Source organism: Miniopterus schreibersii (genome assembly GCF_964146895.1).
Source record: "Miniopterus schreibersii genome assembly, chromosome: 2".
Taxonomy (NCBI): Eukaryota; Metazoa; Chordata; class Mammalia; order Chiroptera; family Miniopteridae; genus Miniopterus; species Miniopterus schreibersii.
This window is the reverse complement of record NC_138102.1, coordinates 167,534,127-167,558,885: the sequence shown is the minus strand read 5'-3', so window position 1 is coordinate 167,558,885 and position 24,759 is coordinate 167,534,127. Positions and strand designations below refer to the sequence as shown.

The window sequence follows — 24,759 nt, the reverse complement described above, 5'->3', positions numbered from 1 at the left end:
CAAACATAGTCTCTTGATATCACTGCAAATCACATACTAAGCAATAAGAGGGGGGAGGTGGTGGGCATTATTATTAACATTCTAATAATGGTGGAAATTCTGAAAGTATTGTCAATTTTCATTTACCGCTTACTAGTGTACTAATAAGGAAATATTTTAGTAATTGATGTCTCATACACAATTTTGGTAAAATAAATCTAAATACAGGTAAAGACTCTATGTTACATATTACTTTAAAATATGTACATAAAGATTTATGTTAATTGTTATATATGTTGGATTCCTAGGTGTATATGCTATAATTGGATATATATACTTACACACATACGTATATGGTACCTGACATTGGGTACATAGTACATGGCATATAATTTGGTATTTAAAGACCTGGCAAATAGTAGGTCTTTTTTGAATTGATAAGGGGTGAGAAAGAAATGAAAAGTGAAACAATATGTTTCTACAAGATAGTTGCTTTGAAGCCCTAAATGCCAGAAAAGGGTGTATGCAATACCCGAATAATGAGAAAGAATTAAAAACCAATTTGCATCTAGCATTTACTCAAATTGAACAATAGACTCTTAGCTTAGTGTTGAATTATTATAACTCTTATTTATGTTTATATGAAACATAGAAAAGTGATTTTTAGTAAAATATGAACTTTCATTGTAATAGTTGTATAGAAAAAACATAATTTATGCATTTATTTCAGTTTCGGTTTTACTGTCCTAAGAAATGAAGAAGTGAGCCATTGAGTCTTTGTTTCCTTACCAGCTGTTGCTGTGCATTTTTTTGTCTATGACCAGAATTACAGTAACAAAAAGCAATTAAAGAACCAATGAGAGCCATGCCTTGCAGAGGTAACCATATGTTATTAACAAACACTTCAATTATCACTAACTTTCCTTTTCTAAAAAGCAAAAAACAGGTAAATTTGTTTTGATTTAGTAATAAGAAGAAAGTTATTATTTAAACAAAACTATAAAAATATGTATAATATTAAAATAAAAACATTGTCAAATGAAAAGACATCATATTATATTTATGAAACTAAAAAAATCAGAATGCCCACTAAAAAATTCATAAAGTCAAGAACAAGAGGTTAAGACAAGCTTAAATCAGCAATACTCATTTTTATTTACACCCCCCCGAGAGTCTTATATACAACTTTTAGTAGTCACATTCATCAATTTAATTTTTATAAATTCAGCAGCAGTCTTTGGAATACTAGGAGAAAAATGACTGTATTGTGATCTTCAGTGAACCAGGTAAATTCTTGCTCCATTCAACAGTCCAAGTCATCAGTCTTAAAGGCTGAACTAAAGCCATAAATAGAAAAACTGTTATATTCTTCCTTATATGCACATGCTTAAAAGAATTACATTATAATGTAATGTAACGTATTACATTATCACACACACACACACACACACACACACACACACACACTCACATATATTAAAAAGCACACTACTTTCCTGAACAGAAAACTTAAATGTAACAATTTTCACACTTCAGTGTATATAAGTATTATTTCTATTCCATAGAACTACAGTGGTGTTCAGAAATGCTATTTTTAAAAGCACCCCCACATGATTCTGAAGCAGTTCTTCAGCAGTGATTACTATTTAAGGAAAAAGTAATTTAAACATTATTTATTATATTAGAATAATATTTATGTGTTTGAGATTATAAATCAAAAGTCATTCATAGCCCTTCTCAGCTTATAATAGTGTTAGAATTTTTAAATGTTTCTTTATACATATGAATGTATAATTTTATAGATAGATTTAATTCTATTCAATAACATGAACATATAGATGGAATGATATTATTGCATTTTCATGAACGGTTTTTCCCTTTTTTAGTTTTTCCATAATTTTTCAGCCACTACATGACTGATTGCCATTTACTTTGTTTCCAACTTTTGTCACTACTAAGAACACGGCAAAAAAGAATCCTTTATATATGTTCTTACATACTAGTGTCTTTATCTGTATGGAAAAAATTCTCAGTGGCAAAATAGCTGGGTCAAAGGATCTGTGAAGTATTAAAACTTTTTTCTCCAGGATTTTTATTTTTAAAAATTTTTTAAATTTCTTTATTGTTAAAAGTATTACAGAAGTACCCCTTTCCCAAGCATTAATTTTTTTCTTTAAATAGAAGTTTCCATGTTGCTTTCTCCAAAGGCTACCACACTTCTTATTTCCAATAGCAATGTTTGAAATTACATTTTTCTCTGTATTCCCACCAGCAATACATACTGGTGTTTTAAAATATTTTTTGGTCTGATTTATATAAAGTGACATATCATCATTAGTCATAATTTGAATTGCCTAGACATACTGATGAATTTAAGCATTTTTAATTGCCTGTCATTTGAAATTGTCATTTGAAATTCATTTTTTATGAGTTGTCTTTTCATAGCTTTCTCAATTATCCATTAGGTATTGTATTTGTCTTAATAATTGATAAGATATGTATGTGTGTGTAAAATTTACATACATATATTTACCCTTTCCATGCAACATACAAGTTATAGGTGCTCTATGTGTCTATATATGGTATTAACACTTTACATTTATATAGTTTTAAGAGTTCTAACTTTTATCCTTTGATTCAATGTGTATTTCTTATATATATATATGTATTTCTTATACATATATATATATAAGAAATATATAATATTTCTAAAAAGACCCTTACTTTTGAAAAAACAGAAAATGTACCCACTAACTCATTTCATCACCTTTACTTTTTGATGTATAACTTAGCAAATTTCTTGCCTTGTTCATTTCCTTGTTGTTATATTTTCCTCATGAAAGCAAACTATAAAAAACAAATCTGATCGTGTCTTGCCCCAGCTTAATCTTCCAAAGCCCACCACCTCCCCAAGAGTCCCTAAAATAAAATATAGACGTGAAATGGAACAGATAAGACCATTCATTGTAGGGCTCTATGCAGCCTTTCCATCTTAGGTCCACATTACTTCCCCTCCCTCCACATAACCTCCCCATATTCCTACCTACTTCATTAAACAATCTTGTCTTTGTCAATAGTATCTTTAATTTTTGCATCTTCAGTGCTCAGGATACCACTTGTTCATATATGTTCAGTATATGTCTTTGAATGAAAAACTTATGTTTCCCAAAGGTGTGCTTCTCTTTTATGCCTCCATATTTTGTACATACCATGTCCTTTCCCTGGACTGGTCTGTCAGTCACCTCATGTTCAACTTGAACATTACATCTTCTTCACAATCTCTCCAAACTTTCTTAAGCAAACTTTCTATATCCCTATGGTATCTTACACTTACCAGAACATGCATTATACAACCATAAATATGTCTTATTTCTTTCTTGAAATGATCCCCATAATACATTTAAAAGATTTATTCATATTTATTTACCCAGTTTCTACTTAGCTCCATGATGTACCATTGTTATGGCTTAGGGTATATATATGTAACTGAAAGGTGAACAAGTCAAAGTAATAAAAATCTGTTATATATTCTCTATATGAATATGCATACATAAACATATATACATGTATATAAAAATATATGTGTATATACATTCTTTCTAATACCAGAGGAGTTCTCATTTTTTCAAAGGAGTGTACTTGTTTAGAATGATGATGAATAAATTTTCCTCACCTCATTAGGTTATAACTCTCATCTTCCTTTTCAGTGGACTTCAGAATGGTCCCCTTGGAAGAGAATTGGACACAAAAATTAGTCTAGCAGCATTAAAACCATCTGACTCATTGGAGTTTTCTGAATGGAAGAAAATAATTACTAGGAAATAAATCAGACCTCCCTTCAAGTGCCTTAGAAGCCCTTTGAACATCTAAAAACACCATCTACAATTAGGAAGGAAACAAGTGTGATTGAGGGGGCACAGAAAGTCTTTCCCATGTCTTAAATACTATGTTCCTGACATAGTTGCAGCAAAGACCAAATCCCTTGGACTGAAGGAGTGAGGCAGGCCCTTGTCAGAAGGTAAGGACTATTGAGACGGCTCTGAGCCTTCATGGGGTAAGAAGGTATTTGGATATTTCCCCCAAACCAACAGAGTTATGCTTCCCAGAGGCAGAATTAGTGCACTGGTGCTAAACCGAAGTCTGAGGACAAAGAAAGAGAATTGTGTAATGGGAAATAAAGCTAGTCCTGTGAACAGTGATGGCCTCTGACTGGGTAAAGATACAGAAAGTGCAAGCTTTTAGGACTTTAGGAAAAATATGATAGATATCAAGTTAGAGAAAGGAAAGTAGCAGGAGTGAGAATGGAAGAAACTACAAAAGAGCTATATGAAACGTTAAACTACATTTTAGAAGGTTAATTTCTGTTTAATAAAATGAAGTCCAAGTCATAATATTCTGCTATATGGGTCTTTGTACCTCTGTCAGAAACATAGACCTCTTAGTCAGTAGTCTCCCCATGACTGCAATTTTTATGTCCTCTAAGAATAATTTTCAGTTCATTCCTGTCTTCTTCCTTTTATGCATCATATGCTTCCTATTACTACATGTTTGAGGTTTCTTTCCGCTGCTAAGCAAAGTAGAATGCTTCAGCCTACTTGTCTGAACCCCAGGGCTATAGACACTTAAGGAACCACAGACCTGAGGAGTTCAGCATGTCCAGGTCATCTGCTTTCAGGCAAGAATTCATTTCCCGGTATTGAATTTGGTGGATAAAATGTTCTCCTCTTGAGGAAACTGACAACAGACATCCTAAGTTAGAAATCAGCAGAAAATAATAAAACTCCCTCCGTCTGTGTGCTTTTTCTAGCAGTGCAAACATACCCAATCTTCATTCATACCCTTGTCTTGTTTCCATACCATTCTACCACCAAGCTAAAGCTATTGCCATCACAACCAAGGCACCCAGCAGTTTTGTGTGTTTTTTTAAATTCATTGGAGATTTCCTAAAATTTCACTAAAATCGATCTTCCCTCCATTCTCACTATAAAGTCTTTTTCATCTTTCATCCCAACTATTTCAAAATGTAATCCTTGTCAGTAATGTGGTCCTCCTTCAATCCCTCATATATCCTGTTGCCCAGAACTTCCTAAAGGCTGCTTGACTATTTCACTCCCCTCCGTAATACTCTTTAATGACTATTCTTCTTACCATGGGATACAGAACTTCCTAAGTTCTTCCCTCTTCTCCAGACTTATCAGTACCTTCTCTCCTGAAGTTCAACTTTTAATCCCCACCAACTCCTGCTCCCCAAACAACAAATGTGGCATCCTTTAAGCTTCTCCACACTTATATGGAGTTTTCTCTCTCCCTATAACGCAGTTCTTTGAACTCTTATCTCCAAAATTTGTCTCAAATGCCTCTCAGAAGCCTCTGATATTCCCTGTTCCCTTTCAGTTATTCTCTTCTCTGTGCTGCTTTTTTTCTCATTCATATAAATGTATAATACTACACTGCAGTTTATTTGTTTACATATATAGCTCTTCCACTAGACTTGAAATTCCATGAAGACAAAAACATTTGATTATCCATGTCTGTATCATCAGATCCTAGGCACATTGCTTGACAGAACAGTAAAATCAATAATAAGTATATAGTAAAAGCAAATAAATGTTGGGCAAAAAAGGATTCACCTTAAATCATATAAACATATTTATTCTAAACTATCAATTCTATAATGTCCCAATTAAACATATAGATGGAGTACAGGAATCATAAATACAACTTAGGCCCCTTCCCTTCCCTTCCCTTCCCTTCCCTTCCCTTCCCTTCCCTTCCCTTCCCTTCCCTTCCCTTCCCTTCCCTTCCCTTCCCTTCCCTTCCCTTCCCTTCCCTTCCCTTCCCTTCCCTTCCCTTCCCTTCCCTTCCCTTTTTTCTGAAATCGCGTTCACTCTTTTTGAGAAACTGCTTAAGCCTCTTGTAGGCTCCATCTTTCTGGCCATTTGATACTTGAATCTAATATTTTTTTGTTTTTTACACCAAAAACTTTCTTATCCCATAAAACATTAGAGAGACCATAATTTGGCTCCGACCTGTAAGTTGCTGTAGCTGTCTTCGCTTCCAAAACCACAAGAGGAACATGATGAGACCAACCAACACAATGGCCCCAAGGACTCCAAATACAACAGGGGCTTTGTTACCTAAGCACAAGTAAATAGCACAAGAGATGAGAATGTGTAAGCTGAAAGAACTGGGTCCCTAATTACTATCCTTCTCTTAGGTTATATACAGGATCACTGAAGTAAGTTTGATATCCTCCAAACTTCTCCTGACCTAAAGTCTCTTAACAAGAGGGATTCTAAATAATGCAAATAATTGGTCTCATGCCCATAAACCCCATGATATACCTGTGGCATTTGATGTCTCTTTGATTGCATTGCCTGTAGGAGAAAAAGAGGAGACTCATTTCTAAGGGTAATATATAGAACAAATAGTTCTGTTTCCGAACACTTGAAACTTATATAATGTTATTAACTAATGTTACTCCAATAAATTTAATTAAAAAAAGAATATATAGGACCTGGTGACTGACTTGGGGAGGTGATAGATAAGAGGAAGAAATCCAAACTGGAGATTTGGATGGGCGGTGGTACCACTTCCTGGATTAAGGAATATAGATTTTATTGAAAAAAATTTTTTACTTTCTACATGAGCCTTTAGTGCCTCTCAACCAAACAAACTACTCCTTGCCACCTAAAACTGTGCTACTCTTCTCTTTCTTCCCTCTGCACAGGGATACAGGTAAGCAATATGCTTTTCCTTGGTGAAAGCCAATGTATAACAAGAAATATTTTCATCATTTCTTCAGACTTGAAACATCATGATTCTCTCCCCACTAGATCCCTATGTTGACATATCCAGTCTTTACACGATACACTTGACTGCTCACACCTTCTTTGCTACCAGAGATTCCAACTTAGTCCCAGTATCCCGGCACTCACCTGAGCATATCACAGCAGCATCTTCCTTGTGCCCACAGTCACTGTGCCCCCAGGGTTTGGCAGGACAATCCCACAAGGAAGACTCATTCCCTTTGCACTTGACTTGATTGAGCCATATGGGCCCAGTCCCCTGACCAAAAGCCGCCTCTTTGAGTGCCTTCAAAGCTGAGCCACAGCCCAGCTCTTGACACACCACCTGAGCATTGTCAAGGTTCCAGGAGTCATCACACACTGTCCCCCAGGAACCTTCGTGCCAGACCTCCACACGTCCAGAACAAGTAGTGTTTCCTTCTTGAAGTCTTATCTTGTCTGAAAAATCAGAGACCCCAAGGTCATTTCTGAGAAGACAAAAACTCCTAAGAGGTCACAGGGGAAAAGAAATATTTGAAACTCTTTTTAAGACTCTATTTTAAAACTTTGCTCATTTAATGTGCATTTAAAAAAATATTTGAACAAAATATATCTTTTATGAAAACACATGTCTTTTCAGCAAAATATTTCATACCAGACATAAGAACATTAGTGTGACTCAGGAAATGTCAAATAAATAACAATAACATTATATAATGTTAAGTTTTCTCAAATAGAAAAGAGCTTGGGAGATTGCCAGGTACATAAAAAATTTCTTCCAGTTTATAAAGATGGAGAATGGGGAAATACTTTAGGACTGATCTTTGTGACTGCTTCTTTTTTTATATTAGTATATCAAAACAATATTTGAAAGAAAAATTGGAAAGGTAAGGTAGACCATTCAATATTCAAATCTTGAATCACGTATTTTCTGCTCCTCATTTGTTCACAGAGAAAGAAATTGAATAAAACTTTCAGGAAGGCCATGGGGAATATAAATAGTCTATGAAAAAATGATCTCTGATCTTGAAAATCTATAGGTCAAATTAAATAAAATCAATTCTACTGCTCAGGTAGAAGAGGTATTAACTAGAGTTTACTCCATTACTACTTAATGAAGACAGAATATCATAGTGGAGTCACAGAATGGAATTTTCATATAGGCCAACAAATACTCACTGGCACATGTGATCCAGGTCTCCTCTGAAGGGCTTGCCAGTCTCCACTTCCATGGAGATGATGGGCATGTCCATAATGTGTTAGGTCCTTTAGGACACTGAACATTGTCCACCCACATGTATCTGGACATTGCCTTGGCTGAAAATGCAGGGCTGATGCTTCCCGTGTCTGCACAGCCCAGCTGCCTGCATACCACCTCCACAGTGGTTGAAGACATGTCACTCTTGCCAATGCTGCCCCAAGATCCGTTGTAAAAAAGTTCCAGACGTCCTGCACAGGCCTCTGTGCTGGTTTCACTGGTCAGTCTCAGAGACAAGAACTCTGGGGTGAAGTACAGAGTTAGTAGTTTCACCTTCTCTGAAAATTCACAAGACTCCCTCCCTTTACTCTGATGTGAGAATGACTTCAAAAATAGGTAAACTATGTCAATTAGTAGTACTTCTTTAGTAACTGCTGGGTGATTTAGTAGATTTTAGTAAATATAGTATTTTACTATACCTTCTGCTTTTCCAGTCTCGGGTTGTGTACATTACCTTAAAATGAGATAGTTCCCTTTCTGATACGTTACAGTTTTGTTGCACATGTTCTCTACCAAATTTGTATCATTAAATGTGACTAATAATATCCAGATCTCTCCTGGCATATAGAATTTTCACTTCCCTAAGTTACTGAGTCATAGCACTGTTTTTCCCAATATATTATAACTGAGTACATTTTTCTACTTCATAATCCTTTCTAAAGCTTGCCATGTATACAAAGCGAGATCAGTGGCCTCTTATGGCAAATAAGTCTCATATGTGTTCCTATGACAAATAAGTCTCATTTGTCATGGAAAATTACTTGGGCATGGTAATTATCTTTTTCTCTGTAGAATGTAGCAGTGATGTATTTCTTCTTGTCCCTTTAAATCTGCTTCTTTCTTAATACAGTAATTATCAGGTGGTGCACTGAATCTTTACCCAATATCCATCTCCACATATATTTATAAAAGAACTTCTCATTATTAGTTTTGTTGTCATTTCCATGATCTGCAAGCTCATTTGTGAATTTTTCTCCTGACTTTATACTACCTCGCACAGGAGGTAACAGTAATTAATCAAGTCTATACTTCTGGGATCCTGACTCTTGCAACAGCTTCCTCTGTACCTACTTTTCAGGGAATTCTCTCAGATTAATATCCCCACTACCCTTTGCCTTACCTCAGTCCTTCCTTATGTAAATGTGACCAGAGGTTACGTGCAGAACTTACCTGAGCAGATAACTCCGGCATCCTCCTTATGCCTGCAATTGTGCCGCTTCCAGCCATGTGAAGGGCACTGCCAAATACGAGCTTCTTTTCCATTGCAGTTTATCTCATCCAGCAAGATAGGCCCTGTTCCTTCCCCAAAATAAGCAGAACTAGTGGCGTTAATGGCCACTCCACAGCCCAGCTGTCTGCACACCACGTGGGCATCCCTCAGGTCCCAGCTGTCATCACAGATGGTGCCCCAGGAGCCCTCATGATAGATCTCTATTCTTCCAGCACAGCGACCACTTCCATTTACCAGGCGAAGTTGACCACTCTCTGGAAAGTGAAAGTAAATGATTAATAAAATGCATTCCTAAGGATTGAGATCATTTTTATAGATGGGTCACTGATTCTCACCTATGCAGGCAACAGCACTTTCTTCTGAAATGGTAGAACTTGTTGGGTTCAAAGATGATGAATTGCACGGGGATAGTATCTGACTCTGGTTTCCTGCAAACACCAAAATGCTCAGTCATACAAGATTCAAAAGGTAGGATGAGCCCAGCCGGGTATGGCTCAGTGGTTGAGCATCAACCTAGGATCCAGGCAGACTGAGGTTCGATTCCCAATCAGGGCACATGCCTGGGTTGTGGGCTCAATCCCCAGTCGGGGGCGTGCAGGAGGCAGCCAATCAATGACTCTCTCATCATTGATGTTTTTATCTCTCTCTCCCTCTCCCTTCTCTCTCTGAAATCAATACAGATATATTAAAAAAAAAAAAAAAAAAAAAAAAAGGTAGGGTGAGGAAAGGAGGCCAGAAAAAGTATTAGACAGATGAGCTGAGAACAAACATAGCTTTAGAGGGAAAGAAACAGGGACAGGTCAACCAGGCAGGGAATTAATCAGGTGCTTTGAGAAGGGCTGGCACATGGTAAGCGATAGATAACTATTAGATCCATGACAACTAAGTTTACACTTTCTCTAAAAAGGCAAATGAGGTTAATATCCCGGTACATTTCTCACGATCCCTCACAATGGATCTTTCCCTTTTACTTTTGTTCTTCATCCTTATAGGTACTCCTGCTCTTAAGGCACAACATCATGGGAGAGGCTTATCATTGGCTGCCCTTGATCCTCTTACCTGAGCAGATTACAGAGGCCACTTGCTCTGCTGAACATAGTGATGCACCCAGAACTGTTACAGGACAATCTCCCATGTGTTTCTCAGTTCCAGTGCAGTAAAACATATGCCTCCAGACCTTTCCTCTTCCTTTCCCAAAATGTGCTCTTTCTGGGATAGAAAGGGCAATTCCACATTTAAGCTGCTGGCACAAAACATGGGCATCTTCCATGTCCCACTGAGAGTTACAGAGAGCTCCCCAGGTCCCTAGAACCTTGAGCTCCACTCTTCCTTCACATGGGGTCTTGCCATTCACCAAGCGGATTTCTGTGTATCCTGGAAGGAAACAGGGCTTTAAAAAGATGTCTTTGATTATATAACCCTACTCTCTTCCAAGAAAGGGAACAAACTGAACATGTTCTCTGAGTCTTACTCGAGCAGACTACTCCAACATCTCTGCTGTGGCTGCAAGTCCCATCTGGGCGGGGTGCTACTGGGCAGAGTGAAAGATGGGACTCATGCCCCTCGCACTGGAATTCTTCAGTCCAGATCTGTCCAGTTCCTTCTCCAAAGTAAGCTCCCCCCAGGATAGAGATGAACGTGCCACATTGTAATTCCTTGCACAGCACACTGGCAGCTTCCAGAGAGAAGTCAGAGTCACAGACGGAGCCCCATGTGTCGCCATGTTTCACTTCAACACGACCAGAACAGGGAATGTCCCCGCTAACCAGTCTGGGTTCCCTGTGGGCTGAAAAATAATATTTCAGTGAGACATAAAGTAATTTCAAGATTTCCTTTCATGATGGACGCGAGGAAGGGAGTGAAGAGTGAGAAAGGGAGGCCAGGGTGCTCAGTGACCTTCCATACTTGTTCCTTTTGGCTTCTCTGCCTAGAATTGGACATAGCAAATTCTAGACCTCCCCATTCCTCATTAGACCAATTTATCTGAGAGAATTCTGCAAGTTTGCTTCCTGGAGCGAATCACTCTTAGAGGCATGATAGCTTTTGTTTTCTGTATTTTCCTTACGTTGTTCATAACATTGGAGGCCACAGATAATGTGTAGTCACTCTGTCTCTTAGCCCTGTACTCATTCCTCCAGCTACTGCAATCTGGGATCTGCACCAGCCCTTTCAAAGTTTTTATGAGAAGTTTTTCAATATACTTCCTGTTTTCAAAATGAACATCAGACCTCTTTTTCCCTTTGATATGTTGCACTTGATACATGAGACATTTCTTTTTCCTGTTTCTCCTCTTTCCTGCCCGACAGAACCTTTCATGAATGCCTTGACTGAAGGTTCTATCCTAAACTTCCCTATCTCATCAATGGACATCTTCTCTTAATTGCCAATAAATGCTTTCATTTATACTTTTCTCTTTAAATTTATATTCATAAACATATCTACCTGGACATCTGGAACTTTGGGTGTTCAAAATGGAATGAATTATGTATTGACAAGTCCACTGTATTCTTTACTCACTTAATGATATCTAGGCCAAATTAGAATGACCTGAAATTGAACCACTCCTTTATCCACCATAAATGTAATAATAATGATAGTAGTGAACACTAAGTGAGCACCTATTATATATGGCATTTTACTAAGTATTTTACAAACATTATTTCATCTTTACAATTGACTTAGAAAAAAATTATTAATATCATTCCAATATTACAGATAAGAAAACTGAAACATAGAGTGTTGTAATAATTTGCTAAGTTCATACAGCCAGTTAGTGAAGGGCTAGGATTTGAAGTTAGGCAGTATATTCCAGAACCTAGAATCTTGACTCTCACAATACACTGCACAGGTGGAAAGTCACCACTCTGTCAGTCTTCTAGCATATTTCTTCTGCATAATTTTTGTTATTGCTTTAATGTAACTAGTCATCATATATCATGTAGTTCTTTGCAATAGCTTCCTAAGTGGTCTCTCTGTTTCTAAGTTCTTTTCCTAAAAAATCTATGACATGATTACAAATATATTAATTACATTTCAAACATTTTCACATTATTTTTTTGTCTTCAAGATAATTAAATATTTCTTTACTATTTATACAATAATTTATCCTTTCAACAAATATTATTAATCACCTACAATGTTTTAGGCATTTGAGTAGGTTTAAAAGTCTATCACAGAGTTCAGTATATCAGTGAAGACCAATAATACTAATGCTACTAATAATTATCATAACCATTTACTGATCACTTGATGCGTAATTCCTGTGAGGTAGGTGTTTTTGTTACCACCATTTTTCTTTTGAGGAAATTGCAGCAGAGACCTTTGGTAGATTCCCCAACATCACTCACCTATTAAAATTAAGGAGAAATGATAAACACTAATAAGTTAGAATACTTGAAAATACTGTATGATGTTACCTGAAAAGCCTTAATATCTATTACTCTATCCATCATACCCAATGCTCCAGCCTAAAGATGCTTGGGCATACCATAATTTTTCATGCTTTTGTGCATCTGCAGAAAGTTTTCTATCTACTTATAATGCATTTCCCAACCTCAAGTCAAACTTCTTAACATATTGATGAAAGTCTTACCTGAGCAGGTAACTTTGGCTTCTTCATAGTGATCACAAGTAAGTCCACCCCACTGCCAGTTCTTGCAGTCCCAAAGAGAAGTTTCATTTCCAATACAGGTAGTTAAAAATAGCCACATGTTTGTTGGCTTAACTTTGGAATACATTTGATAGGATATTTTGAGTGCAGATCCACATCCCAGCTGCCTGCAAACCACATTAGCTTCTTTCAGTCCCCAGTTTCTGTCACATACTTTCCCTGCTAGTTTCTGAATTTCCACCTCTACTGTCCCAGCACAGCGGCTGCCTCCTCCCACAAGTCTCAGTTCCAGATCTGATCCATCTGCAAAAGAAACATAAACTTAAGCTATAGATATATGTGGGGGTTAACTCCCAAAGGATTTTTTAAAAATCTTGCTCCTTCCCAGATACTGAGACACTGGAAATTATGGCTTACCCATGTTATGGCTTTTCTCACAGCCATAGATCATAAGTTTGGTTAGAAATGAGATGATAATTTCAAGGGTTAATAAAAACTGTCAATGGCAGAAAAATATGAACAAGACAGATATTTTAAAAAGAGCTATATCATTTTCTATTCCAGAGCTCTAGGTAGATTTAGAACCTAATAGCAGTAAGAATAATTATTACAGAAAATTGCATCAGACGACCCTCCAAACTAGTAGAATAAAGAAAGTGTTAAAGATTCATCACAACTGTAAAACAAATTTCCAACAAAAAAATTATTCAATGTTTTTGTCTCTCACACCTCATACTTATCCTTACTCCTAAAGAATACAGGTCCTTCCTTCTCTGTTTTTGTTTTTACTTACCTGAACATACGACACCAGCATCTTCATGATGACTGCAATAATGCTTTCCCCACTCATGGTGTCTGCAGTGCCAAATAGCAGATTCATGTCCATGGCAGGAAACACTGTCAAGCCAAATGTGTCCAGTTCCCTCACTGGCATTAACTCGACCAATGCCAGTGATGGCAGTTGGGCATTCGAGTTGCCTACATGCCACAGCAGCATCATTACTATCCCAGCCATCATCACACACTGTCCCCCATTCTCCTTGGAATTTCACTTCTAATCTTCCTGAACATGTACTGACTCCATCGACCAGTCTCAGGCTCAGATCTGTTCCATCTGTAAGAAGGACATAAAACAAGTCAGTGATAAAGAAGAGTAAGAGACTACTAGATGGCTAAGTAGGTAAACTCTTGCTCACCTCCTCCCATGACCACATCAAAATTACAACTAAATTAGGGAACAAACATCATTGAGAAACACCTGAAGACTAGTTGAACAGAAATCCTATAACTAAGGATATAAAGAAGAAGCCATGTGATGAGTGGTAGGAGGAGTGGTGACGTGGAATGGGCAGGTCCCACACTCACAGTGTGGCAATTAAGAATCTGGAGGGATATTTTGGCTGCAGAAGTCCCCCTGAGGAAGGAAGTGTCCCAGCCTCACTCTAAGCTCCCCAACCAGGGCATCAGAGCCAGGAGGAGGAGTTCCCATAACATCTGGCTGTGAAAAACAGTGAGAATTGTGTCCAAGAAAGACAATGAGCTGCTAGAGACTGAGGCACTGCAAGTCATAAAGGCCCTGTGCACAGACTCACTTGCTCACAATCTCATTTGCTCCAAATTCCAGTGCAGAGGATGCATCTTGAAAAGTTTCAGGGTTGTAGGGAGAGAAACTAAGTTGGCTAACTTTAGGGTGAGAGCTGGAAGGGCAGGGGTTGGGGCAAGTCTGTCTGGGAATGGGCATTCCTTTGTTGAACTCTCTTCCCACCCTGCCAGCCAGGTGCAAGCAGGCATGAAATCTGTGCTCTCCATTAATCTGGCTAACACCATTCTGCACCCTGGTGATTCCCTGAAACACTTCCCCACCCAACTAGCTCCTTTGGCCTGAGCCCCTTCCAGTTGCTCCTCCACACAAGTGGCCTGCCTTCGCATCCATTGCAGACTTTCCCCAAATCTCTTAAAGGTCCACAAACCCCAAACAAGCAGCGACTGGCCTCAGCTTGCTAAGTGGCCCTGAACCCAGCACAAGCGTCAACTGGTCTCAACTTACACTGTAACTCCCGTCAGGTGGTCCCAAGCCTGGTATAAGTGATGGCCAGTCTTGGCCTATAATGTAGCTGCAACTAGGGGGCCACAAGCCTGCACAAGTGGCAGCTGGCCTTAGTTTACAGCATAGCCCCTCCCAAGCATCTCCAAGCCCAGCACAAGTGGCAACCAAGGAACAGGTCACTTTGTAGGTTCTACCAAGAGGTCCCAAGAGAGACACAACTGGCAGATGACCTTGGCATACATAGGACCCTCAACCAGAAGGCTTTAAAAGTAGCACATTCTTTGTAATTACAATAAAAACAAAAAGGGTGACACTCAAATACACACACATTAGAGTGAAAAATAATGACAAAAACAAAAACGAGGGTGTGTGAGTAAAAATGGTAATGATTTTAGCATGTGTTTGAACCTAAATAATCATTAACTTAAAATAGACTACCACAAACATTGCTTAGTATATATGAAGCAAATGACAACCAAAACCTAAAAATCTATAAGAAATGTACAAAAAATAGAGAAGGAATCCAAACATAATACTATAGAAAGTCACCAACATAAAATCAAAGTGAGCAAAAGAATAAGAAAGAAACTGAGAACTACAAAAACAATCAGAAAACCATTAATAAAATGGCAATAACGACATACTTACCTATACTTTAAATGTATATGGACTAGAAGACATAGGATAGGTGAGTGAATAAGAAAACAGGACCCATGCATATGCTGTCTGCAAGAGGCCCACTTAAGATTCAAAGACATATAAGTAGACTGAAAGTAAAGGAATGGAAAAAGATATTTCATGCAAATGAAATGGAAAAAAGAAATCTGGGTAGCAATACTAATATCAGACTAAATAGAATTTAAAACAAAAGCTATGTATGATAAAAGACAAAGAAGGACATCTCATAATGATAAAGGAATCAATCCAACAAGGTAATAACATCTCTTGTAAACATCTATGCATCCAATGTAGGAGCATCTAAATACATATACCAAATATTGAAGGGAGGGATCTATAGTAAAATAACAGTAGGGGATTTAACACCACATTGACATCAATAGATAGATCTTACGGACAAAATCAATAAGAAACAATGGCCTTAAGTGACACATAAGACCAGATGGACTTAATTGATATTTTTAGGACATTTCCCCCAAAAGCAGCAGAATATATATTCTTTTCAAGTGCACATGGGACATTATCCAGGATAGATCACATGTTAGGTCACAAAATAAGTCTCAATAAATTTAAGAAAACTGAAATATCAAGCATCTTCTCCGACCACAATGGTATGAAAACTAGAAATCAATTATGAGAAGAAAACTGAAAACACACACAAACATGTGAGGCTGAAAAACGGCATCCAAATTGAAAAGATGCTCAGCATCACTAATCATTAGGGAAATGTAAATCAGAACCATGATGAGATATAACCTCATACCTGTCAGAATCGCTATTGTCAATAAATACACAAACAAATGTTGGCGATGATGTGGGGAACAGGGAACCCTTGTGCATTGTTGGCGGGATTGCAAATTGGCACAACCACTAAAAATTAAATATGGAATTACCATATGACCCAGCAATTCCACTTTTGGCTATTTACCCAAAGAAAACCAAAACACTAATTCGAAAAGAGATATGCACCCCTATGTTCATTGTAACATTATTTACAATAGCCAAGGTGTAGAAGAAACCTTGGTGTCCATCTATTAGATTAATATATAAAGGAGATGTTGTACATATGTATAATGGAATATTACTCAGCCACAAAAAAGAACAAAATCTTACCATTTGAGACAACATAGCTGGTCCTAGAGGATATATGCTAAACAAAATAAGCCAGACATAGAAAGACAAATACCATATTATTTCACTTATATGTGGAATCTAAAAAACAAAATAAACAACAAAACAGAAACAAACTCATAGATACAGAGAACAAATTGATAGTTGTCAGGATGAGTTTGGGGGCTAGGTGAAACAGGTAAAAAGGATTAAGAAGTACAAATTGGACTTTGTAAAAACAGTCATAAGAATGTATAGTACAGCATAGGGAATATAGTCAATAATATTGTAATAACTATATAGAGTGTCAGATGGGAGCCAGACTGATCAAGGTGATTACTTCATATGTAGTTTAAATTTCTAACCACTACACTGTACACCTGAAACTAACATGATATTGTGTGTCAACTGTAATTGAAAATTAAATTTAAAAAAGAAACAACAAGAATAAGGAGACTGGAAGTAGCTGTATCTGAAATGAGTTAAGGAAAAATGGAAATATAAGGATAAAGAAAACAATGATACACTACTGTTGAAAATTATTAAGGATGTTGTGAAACTAATACAAAATAATATTGAATATAAATTGTATTGAAAAAATAAAATAACACATGGATGCACATAAAAGAAATGTTAAGAAAAACAAAACAAAAAATTTATTAAAGTAGGATGAAGGAGTGGGTCGGGCAAGAAGACCGGACTTCTCAGTAGAGAGAGCATGCACTGTAACTCCCTAACAGGAGTTCCAGGAGCTAAATTTTATTTAGTGATATGCTTATTTGACCACTAGAGTTTTTGTTGAAATCGATTTTGTTTTTCTTGTTAATTATACATTTGCATGTGTTTAGGTGGCACCCACACACTTTGGTTTGCCTCGATACTCAACACTCACTTTTGCCTCTGATTGAATTACTACCCACACTACCTGGTTGGTATATATTTGGCCCTTTTGTGACCAATTCCTTAGTTTAAAAGCAAAGCAAAGAGGAAAGAGACCTAACCCTTGTTGTTTTCACCTTCTCCCAATCAATATTCCCCAAAGAACAGAACTTGGTTCCGAGTGATATCCTATAATAGATAAACGGGGTTTTTCCTCTGGCTGTTTTAGTTTTGTTGCCACAACACTGTTTATTGTGATTCCTCAGCGTGTATAAACCACACTGAGGAGAAAGGTGCTGGTTGGGGACCTAGAAACATTTTGATGGATAAAGAAAATGGAAGGTTCAGACTGTGATTTTTTTCTACCCCAAATCTCTTTCATTTTCTTCAGCTAACAAAATCCCTATTTTCTGTAGGAATCCCATCCTTTGTGGTTCAGACAATAGACGGTCCGTTGTTCAATGGTCTGTTGTTCAACAACAACAAAAAGCCTATTCAAGAAATAAAAAAAGAGCCAGAACCCTGATGGCATTGCTTGAGTCCTTGAATTCAGCCATGCACTTCCTGAATTTTCCAGTTTTCTGAGTCAGTGTTTTCTTATCTCAAAATGAGTTTGAATTAAGTTTATTTCACCCCATCCCCACCCCCTAAAAAAAGATAGCTGGTGAATACAAGGACTTTTTTACTCTAACTATATTTTCCTAAATGTTCCTTGGGGTTCAAGACATACTAGATCTTCTTCAAACTAAGAACTCAAGTGAAAAAAACAGAATGTCATCCCTGCACATACAAATCCACTGTTCTGTCCCCTGATCAAGTATGGAACATAGAGTCTCTAGACAGACACAGTGCCTGCTCATCATACTAATACCACAGTAATAGCATGAATGCAATTTTTATAGGAAATCAACAATTTTGTTTAATCATTTGATTCTGTAAATTTGAACTAATAGTTTGGAAAGGGGTGGGTTAGTGTGGTTAAAGAGGGGACTTCTGTAGGTAGAAAATGATAAGAAGGGGGGTGGGAGGGGGGGTGGGCAGTGATTTGCTTTTAAATTCATCCAGAAGGCAACATTTACTAGGTAAGCCTTTTCTTCTTTTCTTTTCTTTTTTCTTCCCTGCTTTGTTTTTGTTTTGTTTTTTTAATTTTTTTGGATTGAACTATTGTTTAAACATCTCCTTCAATTCTCATTACTTGAATCCCAGTTTCACTGTTAATCCTTCCTCCCTAATCTATCTTCATTTCAGTTACCCTAAAAACTCTGTGGGTGTCAGAACTGGAACCTGAAGTTAAGTAACAATAAAGCGACAAAAAAAGTAGACTTCATGATGTATTAAGAATTTAGGCTTTTAAGACTCTTAGCCATCCTCTCCTTTTTTTTGTTCTCTCTTGGAGAACAGAACAAACCCAGATCTGTCCTTACCTAAGCAAATCACTCCAGCATCCTCAGCATGATCGCAATTATGCTTTCCCCATCCTTGGTGCGTGCAGTTCCAGAGAGCTGACTCATTTCCATTGCATACAAGATCATCAAACCAGATTGGTCCTGAACCTTCTCCAAAATTAGCTGAACCAGAGAAACTGACAGCACTTCCACATTCAAGCTGTTTACAAACCACAGAAGCATGATCTATGTTGAAGTTATCATCACACACTGTTCCCCACTGTCCTTGGAATTTGACCTCTATTCTTCCTGAACACCGGTTTCCTCCATTCATCAGCCTCAGCTCCAGATCAGACCCATCTAGAGCAGAGAAAAGACCAGAATCTTTATTTTAACCTTTCTTTATCACAAACAATTCAGAGCATGAATAATTGTCTGAACTTGAACTTGAAATTAGAAAACAGAAGAAAAGAAAAAAGCATAAGTATGCATAATAGTTTGCAAGAACACTTTGTTGTATACTAAGTTATTAAAAATTGGGGGAAAAATCAGTTAAAAATAATTCATTTATTACCAATTTCTTGTGTAAACCAAAGGTTTTGTTTGTGTGGTTTTTTTTCCCCACCCCCAAAGCATCTGGTACCATTTTTAGCAAAAACAGCTTTTTTATTAAGAAAATTTCTCTATACACTTTTCATTATATTTTCTATGAGGACTAAAATGCCTGAGAAAAGGAAATTTGGGATGAAATTTTGGGAAATATGAAAAACAAAATCTGTTTGTTTTTGAACAAAATGTTTAGAAACCACTTTTGAAAAAGTAATTCAATTTTAAAAGCTCTAAACTCCAGGCAAAGACTTCCACTTAACAAGATTTTTTTATTATTATGAGTGATTAATAATAATAATAGCTCAAAATCAAAATATGCATATGCTTTCCCAAGTGTATCAGATATGTTCTCTTCTTTAGGCTTCACAACTTTAAGCATCATGTGTTATTACCACTATCCCTACTTTACAGATAAGCAAACTGATGTTAAATAGCTGGCACAGGATCAAACACCTAGGATGGGGGGGGAGCAGTGTGGCACCAGAGTCTATTCTCCTTACGGTCATGCTGTATCCCCCCTGTGCACGTGATAATAATAAAATCTCCCCGAGAGGCAGAGGCTCCAAGGATTGAGCATTAATTGGGGTGAAGGATCTCAGAAATGCAGAAACTTCCTGAAACTAGTAAATTGAGTGGCTATGCACCGGTTGGAACATAAATGTGTAAACTTGTAAAAGCAAGTTTAAACAACTCCATCCCAAGGCATTAAAAGAAGAAAGGAAGAAAGAAAGAAAAGAAAGAAAGAAAGAAAGAAAGAAAGAAAGAAAGAAAGAAAGAAAGAAAGAAAGAAAGAAAGAAAGAAAGAAAGAAAGAAAGAAAGAAAGAAAACAAGAGTTAAAAGTACTAGCTGCTGTTTCTTAGCTTAAAAAGTCCACTCTAGAGATAGCAATAATTACGGTGAGAGCCTGGCAATATTTATTATGACTTTTAACTTTGCTGTAGATGTTCGAGGTATATGTTACTATTGCTTTTCACTGAATATGATTAACGTAAAAGACAAGGGGGGGGGAAGGGGAAGAGGGAGTGAAAGGGAAGGAGGTGAGGAGGGAGAAAGAAGAGAACTGAGTTGTGAAGGTAATGAGAAGCAGTGAGCCATGGCTTTAATTTTTAACAAACTTATTACATACCACACTGTATCAGTAGCTTTTTCTGTATTCTATATTGAGTCCCCAGGAACGGAGGTTTAGAAAGATTTAACAACTTGCTCAAAATAATAGCATTAATGAGGGGCTGAGCTGGAATTTAGCCCGGCATCTTTCTAGATACTAGCCTGTGATAATGCCAGTGCAGAGGGAAATGAGTTCTTTCTAAAGTCAGTCCTATGGAGGAGATGGCCTCTAAGAAAGTGGTCGGGAGGCGAAAGGGCTGCCTAAAGGTCAGCGAAGTGAACAAGGAGAGATGAGAAGTTCAGGAATCTGCACTGGGTCCGAAACTTAGGACCAGAGGACCTGTCAGCAGAAAGGTCTGACACATGATTTTCTGAGTTATTTAAGGTCAACTGAGATAAAAGTTATAAAATATTTTATAAATTAAAACCATCACATAAATAAAATGAATAACATTGTACACTGGGGAAAGCAATTATACTTTATGATACATCTTTCCTCCATAAAGAAGGATTAATACTAAGAATGTTTATTTCTTGATTCAGTAAGTTGATTATCAGTTAGTGGACAAAAAGGTAATAATTTGTGGCTCAGTGCATGAAAGCAGCATGTTACTGGGAAAGGGGACAAGGAATCAACTTAGATATCTTGATATTTTTTATGTAGAAGTAGGAGGTTATACTGAATATAAAACTGAAGCTAGTCACTCCCTCATTGATAGAAGTTTTCAGAATCTCGATTTATTTTTTAATAGGACTTCGTCATGTGTTTTCTGGTCTTTCAGCAATGAATTCGGTAATGCATATGTGGACTTGATTACTTAGAGAAAACTGGCTCCTTTTTGTTTTTAACCCATCTACATAGTTTTCCTCCACAAAGCATTTCATGTCCAGAGTTTGCCTTATGCAGGTCTTACCTGAGCAGGTTACTCCAGCATCCTGTTGGTGAGTGCAGTTACTATGTTTTCCCCATCCATCATGCTTGCAGTCCCAGAGAGCTGATTCATTCCCTCGACAAGAAACATGATCCATCCAAATGTGCCCAGAGCCAGCACTGGAATTAGTCCATCCAGTGGCTTTGATAACAGTTGGACATCCTAGCTGCCTACAAATCACAGAGACCTCCTCCATGCCCCAGCCATTATTACACACAGTTCCCCACTCCTCCTGGACTTTCACCTCCACTCTCCCAGAGCACTTGTTTTCACCAGCTGCTAGTCTCAGCTCCTTGTCTGTTCCTCCTGTAACAATGAGTAAAAGCAGCAGTTGGTCAAGATCCAAAGGGCAAGTAGAAAATGATTATTCTTTAGATTACTTATTTATTTTCCAAATCCAGGTTTGAAAAATATTCCTGGACCCATCCGTGGTACAATAGGAAAATGCAATTTCATAGGAATTCAAAAGCAAATATTGGTATCACAGGCTTCAAATTGAACAATGGCATGAACTAGTAAAGGTAAGTAACACAATTATATATATAATATATAATATGTAATTATATATTATACTACATAATATCTTTATTTTATGGCTGATAGTCCTTACAATATCAAGTTATATAATCTTCACGGAGAGTTTACTATTTAAATAAGATAGTACAAAATTTTAAAGGGATGAACTACGTAAGTTTCTCCAAAATCCCAAGATCAATAGAAAGAAGGCTGCTGGTGAAAAGACCAGTTACAAGGAATTTTATACCTATTTCACATATATGTAAAATAGTATAAATTTTAAAAATACTAGTTGAAATCTGGCAGAAATGTATCTACTTTAAATGGAAGTTGAGATGGATATACTTTCCAATTATCTTCTACTATAAAATAAATCCCCTCTCCCCTATACTCCTTCCAAATGTCTCAGCTACCACCTCATGATTATTTTAGCTACAAGAGAAACCTGTGGTATCCATCTTGCCTCCATCAATACAGTTTTAGATACATGTTGGCATTTGAATTTTTTCAAGTGTTCCAACATTTCTTTATCCCAATGATTCTGAGGTTTCTCCTACTCTGTATTGTTCCCTTTTTTTTTTAGCTAGACATTATTTCAAATCTTCAAGTAAAATGTATTTTTCCCAGTGAGAGTTTATTATTATTATTGTTTTGTTGATTTTTTTCTGCATCACATGGTTAAGTTCTTAGTTTGTGCATTTAATATCTGATCTTTTGAAACCATGAAGTATATTTTCAGATGCTATTTGCCTTCAGGAGAATTATTTGCTTTTCAATGATTCTTGTCAGAGTGGGCTAAGGCTGCAAGTAGATTTGACAAAGTACTCACCAAGAGAACCAGGGATCGAACAGGCACTAAGAACTGAGACCACAGCAATAATGAAGGTCCTCAAATGAACAAAACTTCTTCTAAAGTCTGAGAAAAAAAGAAAGAGGGCAAAAGTATAGTCTTCCCTCAAAGAGACTTTGCAGAAGGCAGATGGTTTCAGAGGTTGGAGATTAACAAAGAAGGACACACTGAGACAATAACCCCTTCCTTCTAAATGGCACAGCAGACAGAAAAAAATTACACCCAGGATCATATAGTCTCAGTGAAAGAGCTTTGAAAAATATTCGTGTTTATAGGCAACCTAGATAGGGGTAATTATAAAAAAAACTGGGGATGGAAAAAGAATTGCAAGAGCAGACTTAAAACCTGGAAAATTCAAAAGGTATTAATGAAACTTAGAAGTGGGCAGTTCTTTCTGAAGGCACAGAGCAATATTCAACTAATGTTTCCCTCTCTAAGCCTACCTGATTCACATTGTTAGATGGTAAATTCCATGAAAAAATAGATTATTTCTCTCAGGTTCAACATAATGTCACTGGTACCCAGCAACAGTGCTTGCTAAATAGTAGCTGAACAATACATTAATGGAATAAAGTAACAATGTTTATATTGGAAAAATAAAAATATTGGATCTTATCTCCAGATTTAGCATAAAATGCTCTTTAAAGCTGTTAGCACTTTCATTTCATCTTTCTACATTAACCTAACACTAATTTAAAAGTTAAAATGATGTCATAACCACACAGGAGCACTCAGTGATAAGTCACTGAATTTTGCACTTACAATGTGCACTTTCATATGACATGCTATACTTCAGTAAAAATGTTTAAAAAGTAAAAATTCTAAATAAGCTTAACACATCCATTTAAATCATAAAGTAGATTTTAACACTCAGGGTGCTATTCTAAATTTCTTCTAGGTAATCAACTTTCAATTAATAGTCATTCCTACATGTTCTATCTTTTCTAACAACTGTTGTTTTCATACTCAATGCAATTCAGTTCATTTTAGTTCTTTACTTAATTCCACCTCCGTAGTTTTACAAGACTGATGGCAAATCTCGTCTTTATGGCATATTTTCAATTTAGAATCTATGACAGATAAGAGGTACTGCCATATGAACTTAATGCCCTTTTCCCATTCCTTACTCTTCTAATGCAAATCACTGTTAAATCAGATCCATTGACTATCAGAATAATGTTATACTCAGTTGAAGAAAAAATGAAGAAAAACAAGAAGCTTTTACCAGGAGATCCAGAGTTTTCATGTAGCACCATTCTGAGTCTGTCCATTCCAAAGTCTTTGGAGTTCTAAATCTTCTATATTAGCCCCTAGAAATGTCCTCCTAAAGAGAAGGTCCACTAAGAATTCTAAAATTCATCTCACTTCCACCCAGAAAAGCAGAAGGCTGATTAGTGGAGGTGGAGCCAACCAAAAAAGGGAAATCATTAAAAGGGTGAAGTTCTCTTTTATACCCATGTTTTCTTTAATATGGGGCATAAAACAACCAAAGGAAATTGAGAAAGGTTCACCATAGATTTACCAAATTAAGGGGAAATATCACCCCATATATTGTTGTTGAATTGAAACTTTCAAATTTCTGCACTTCGTTTTAGACCATCAATTTTCAACCTTTTTCATCTCATGGCACACATCAACGAATTACTAAAATTCTGCAGCACACCAAAAGAAAGTTGTAGTTTTTGATGATCTGAAAAAAAAAGTTATAGTAGGTATAATTTTGATTCATTCACACCAAACAGATATTGTGTTGGCTGTTGTCATTTTTTTATTTGACAA

General features: G+C 36.8%; 1 protein-coding gene across 2 annotated transcripts; it reads right to left on the bottom strand.

Moving 5' to 3' along the window:
* Positions 1-762: 762 nt before the first annotated feature.
* On the bottom strand, positions 763-24,338 carry CD163 (CD163 molecule). Of its 2 annotated transcripts, none has more exons than XM_081125623.1 (17): positions 24,206-24,338; positions 22,960-23,046; positions 21,597-21,920; positions 19,005-19,325; positions 13,660-13,980; positions 12,849-13,169; positions 10,728-11,042; positions 10,316-10,630; positions 9,592-9,684; positions 9,196-9,510; positions 7,947-8,267; positions 6,918-7,226; positions 6,324-6,356; positions 6,009-6,116; positions 4,618-4,728; positions 3,653-3,705; positions 763-1,316 (listed from the first exon to the last, which is right to left on the bottom strand). In XM_081125623.1, the coding sequence occupies exons 1-16, from the start codon at positions 24,249-24,251 to the stop codon at positions 3,683-3,685; spliced, it is 3,363 nt and encodes a 1,120-aa protein (XP_080981749.1). In that variant the 5' UTR covers positions 24,252-24,338; the 3' UTR covers positions 763-1,316; positions 3,653-3,682. The 2 variants fall into 2 exon arrangements, with proteins under 2 accessions (XP_080981749.1, XP_080981750.1); XM_081125624.1 differs by having other exon boundaries at positions 1,015-1,316; positions 4,618-4,713.
* Between the last annotated feature and the right edge of the window lie 421 nt (positions 24,339-24,759).

Excerpts from the sequence above, each read along its gene's own strand:
- CD163 (XM_081125623.1), bottom strand. The coding sequence starts at position 24,251 with ATGGACAGACTCAGAATGGTGCTACATGAAAACTCTGGATCTCCTG. Across the intron at positions 11,043-12,848 it reads AGCCAAAGTTACCTGCTCAG|CCCACAGGGAACCCAGACTG; the intron begins GTAAGACTTTCA and ends ATTATTTTTCAG. Across the intron at positions 10,631-10,727 it reads TGTTGGAGTAGTCTGCTCGA|GATACACAGAAATCCGCTTG; the intron begins GTAAGACTCAGA and ends GTTTCCTTCCAG.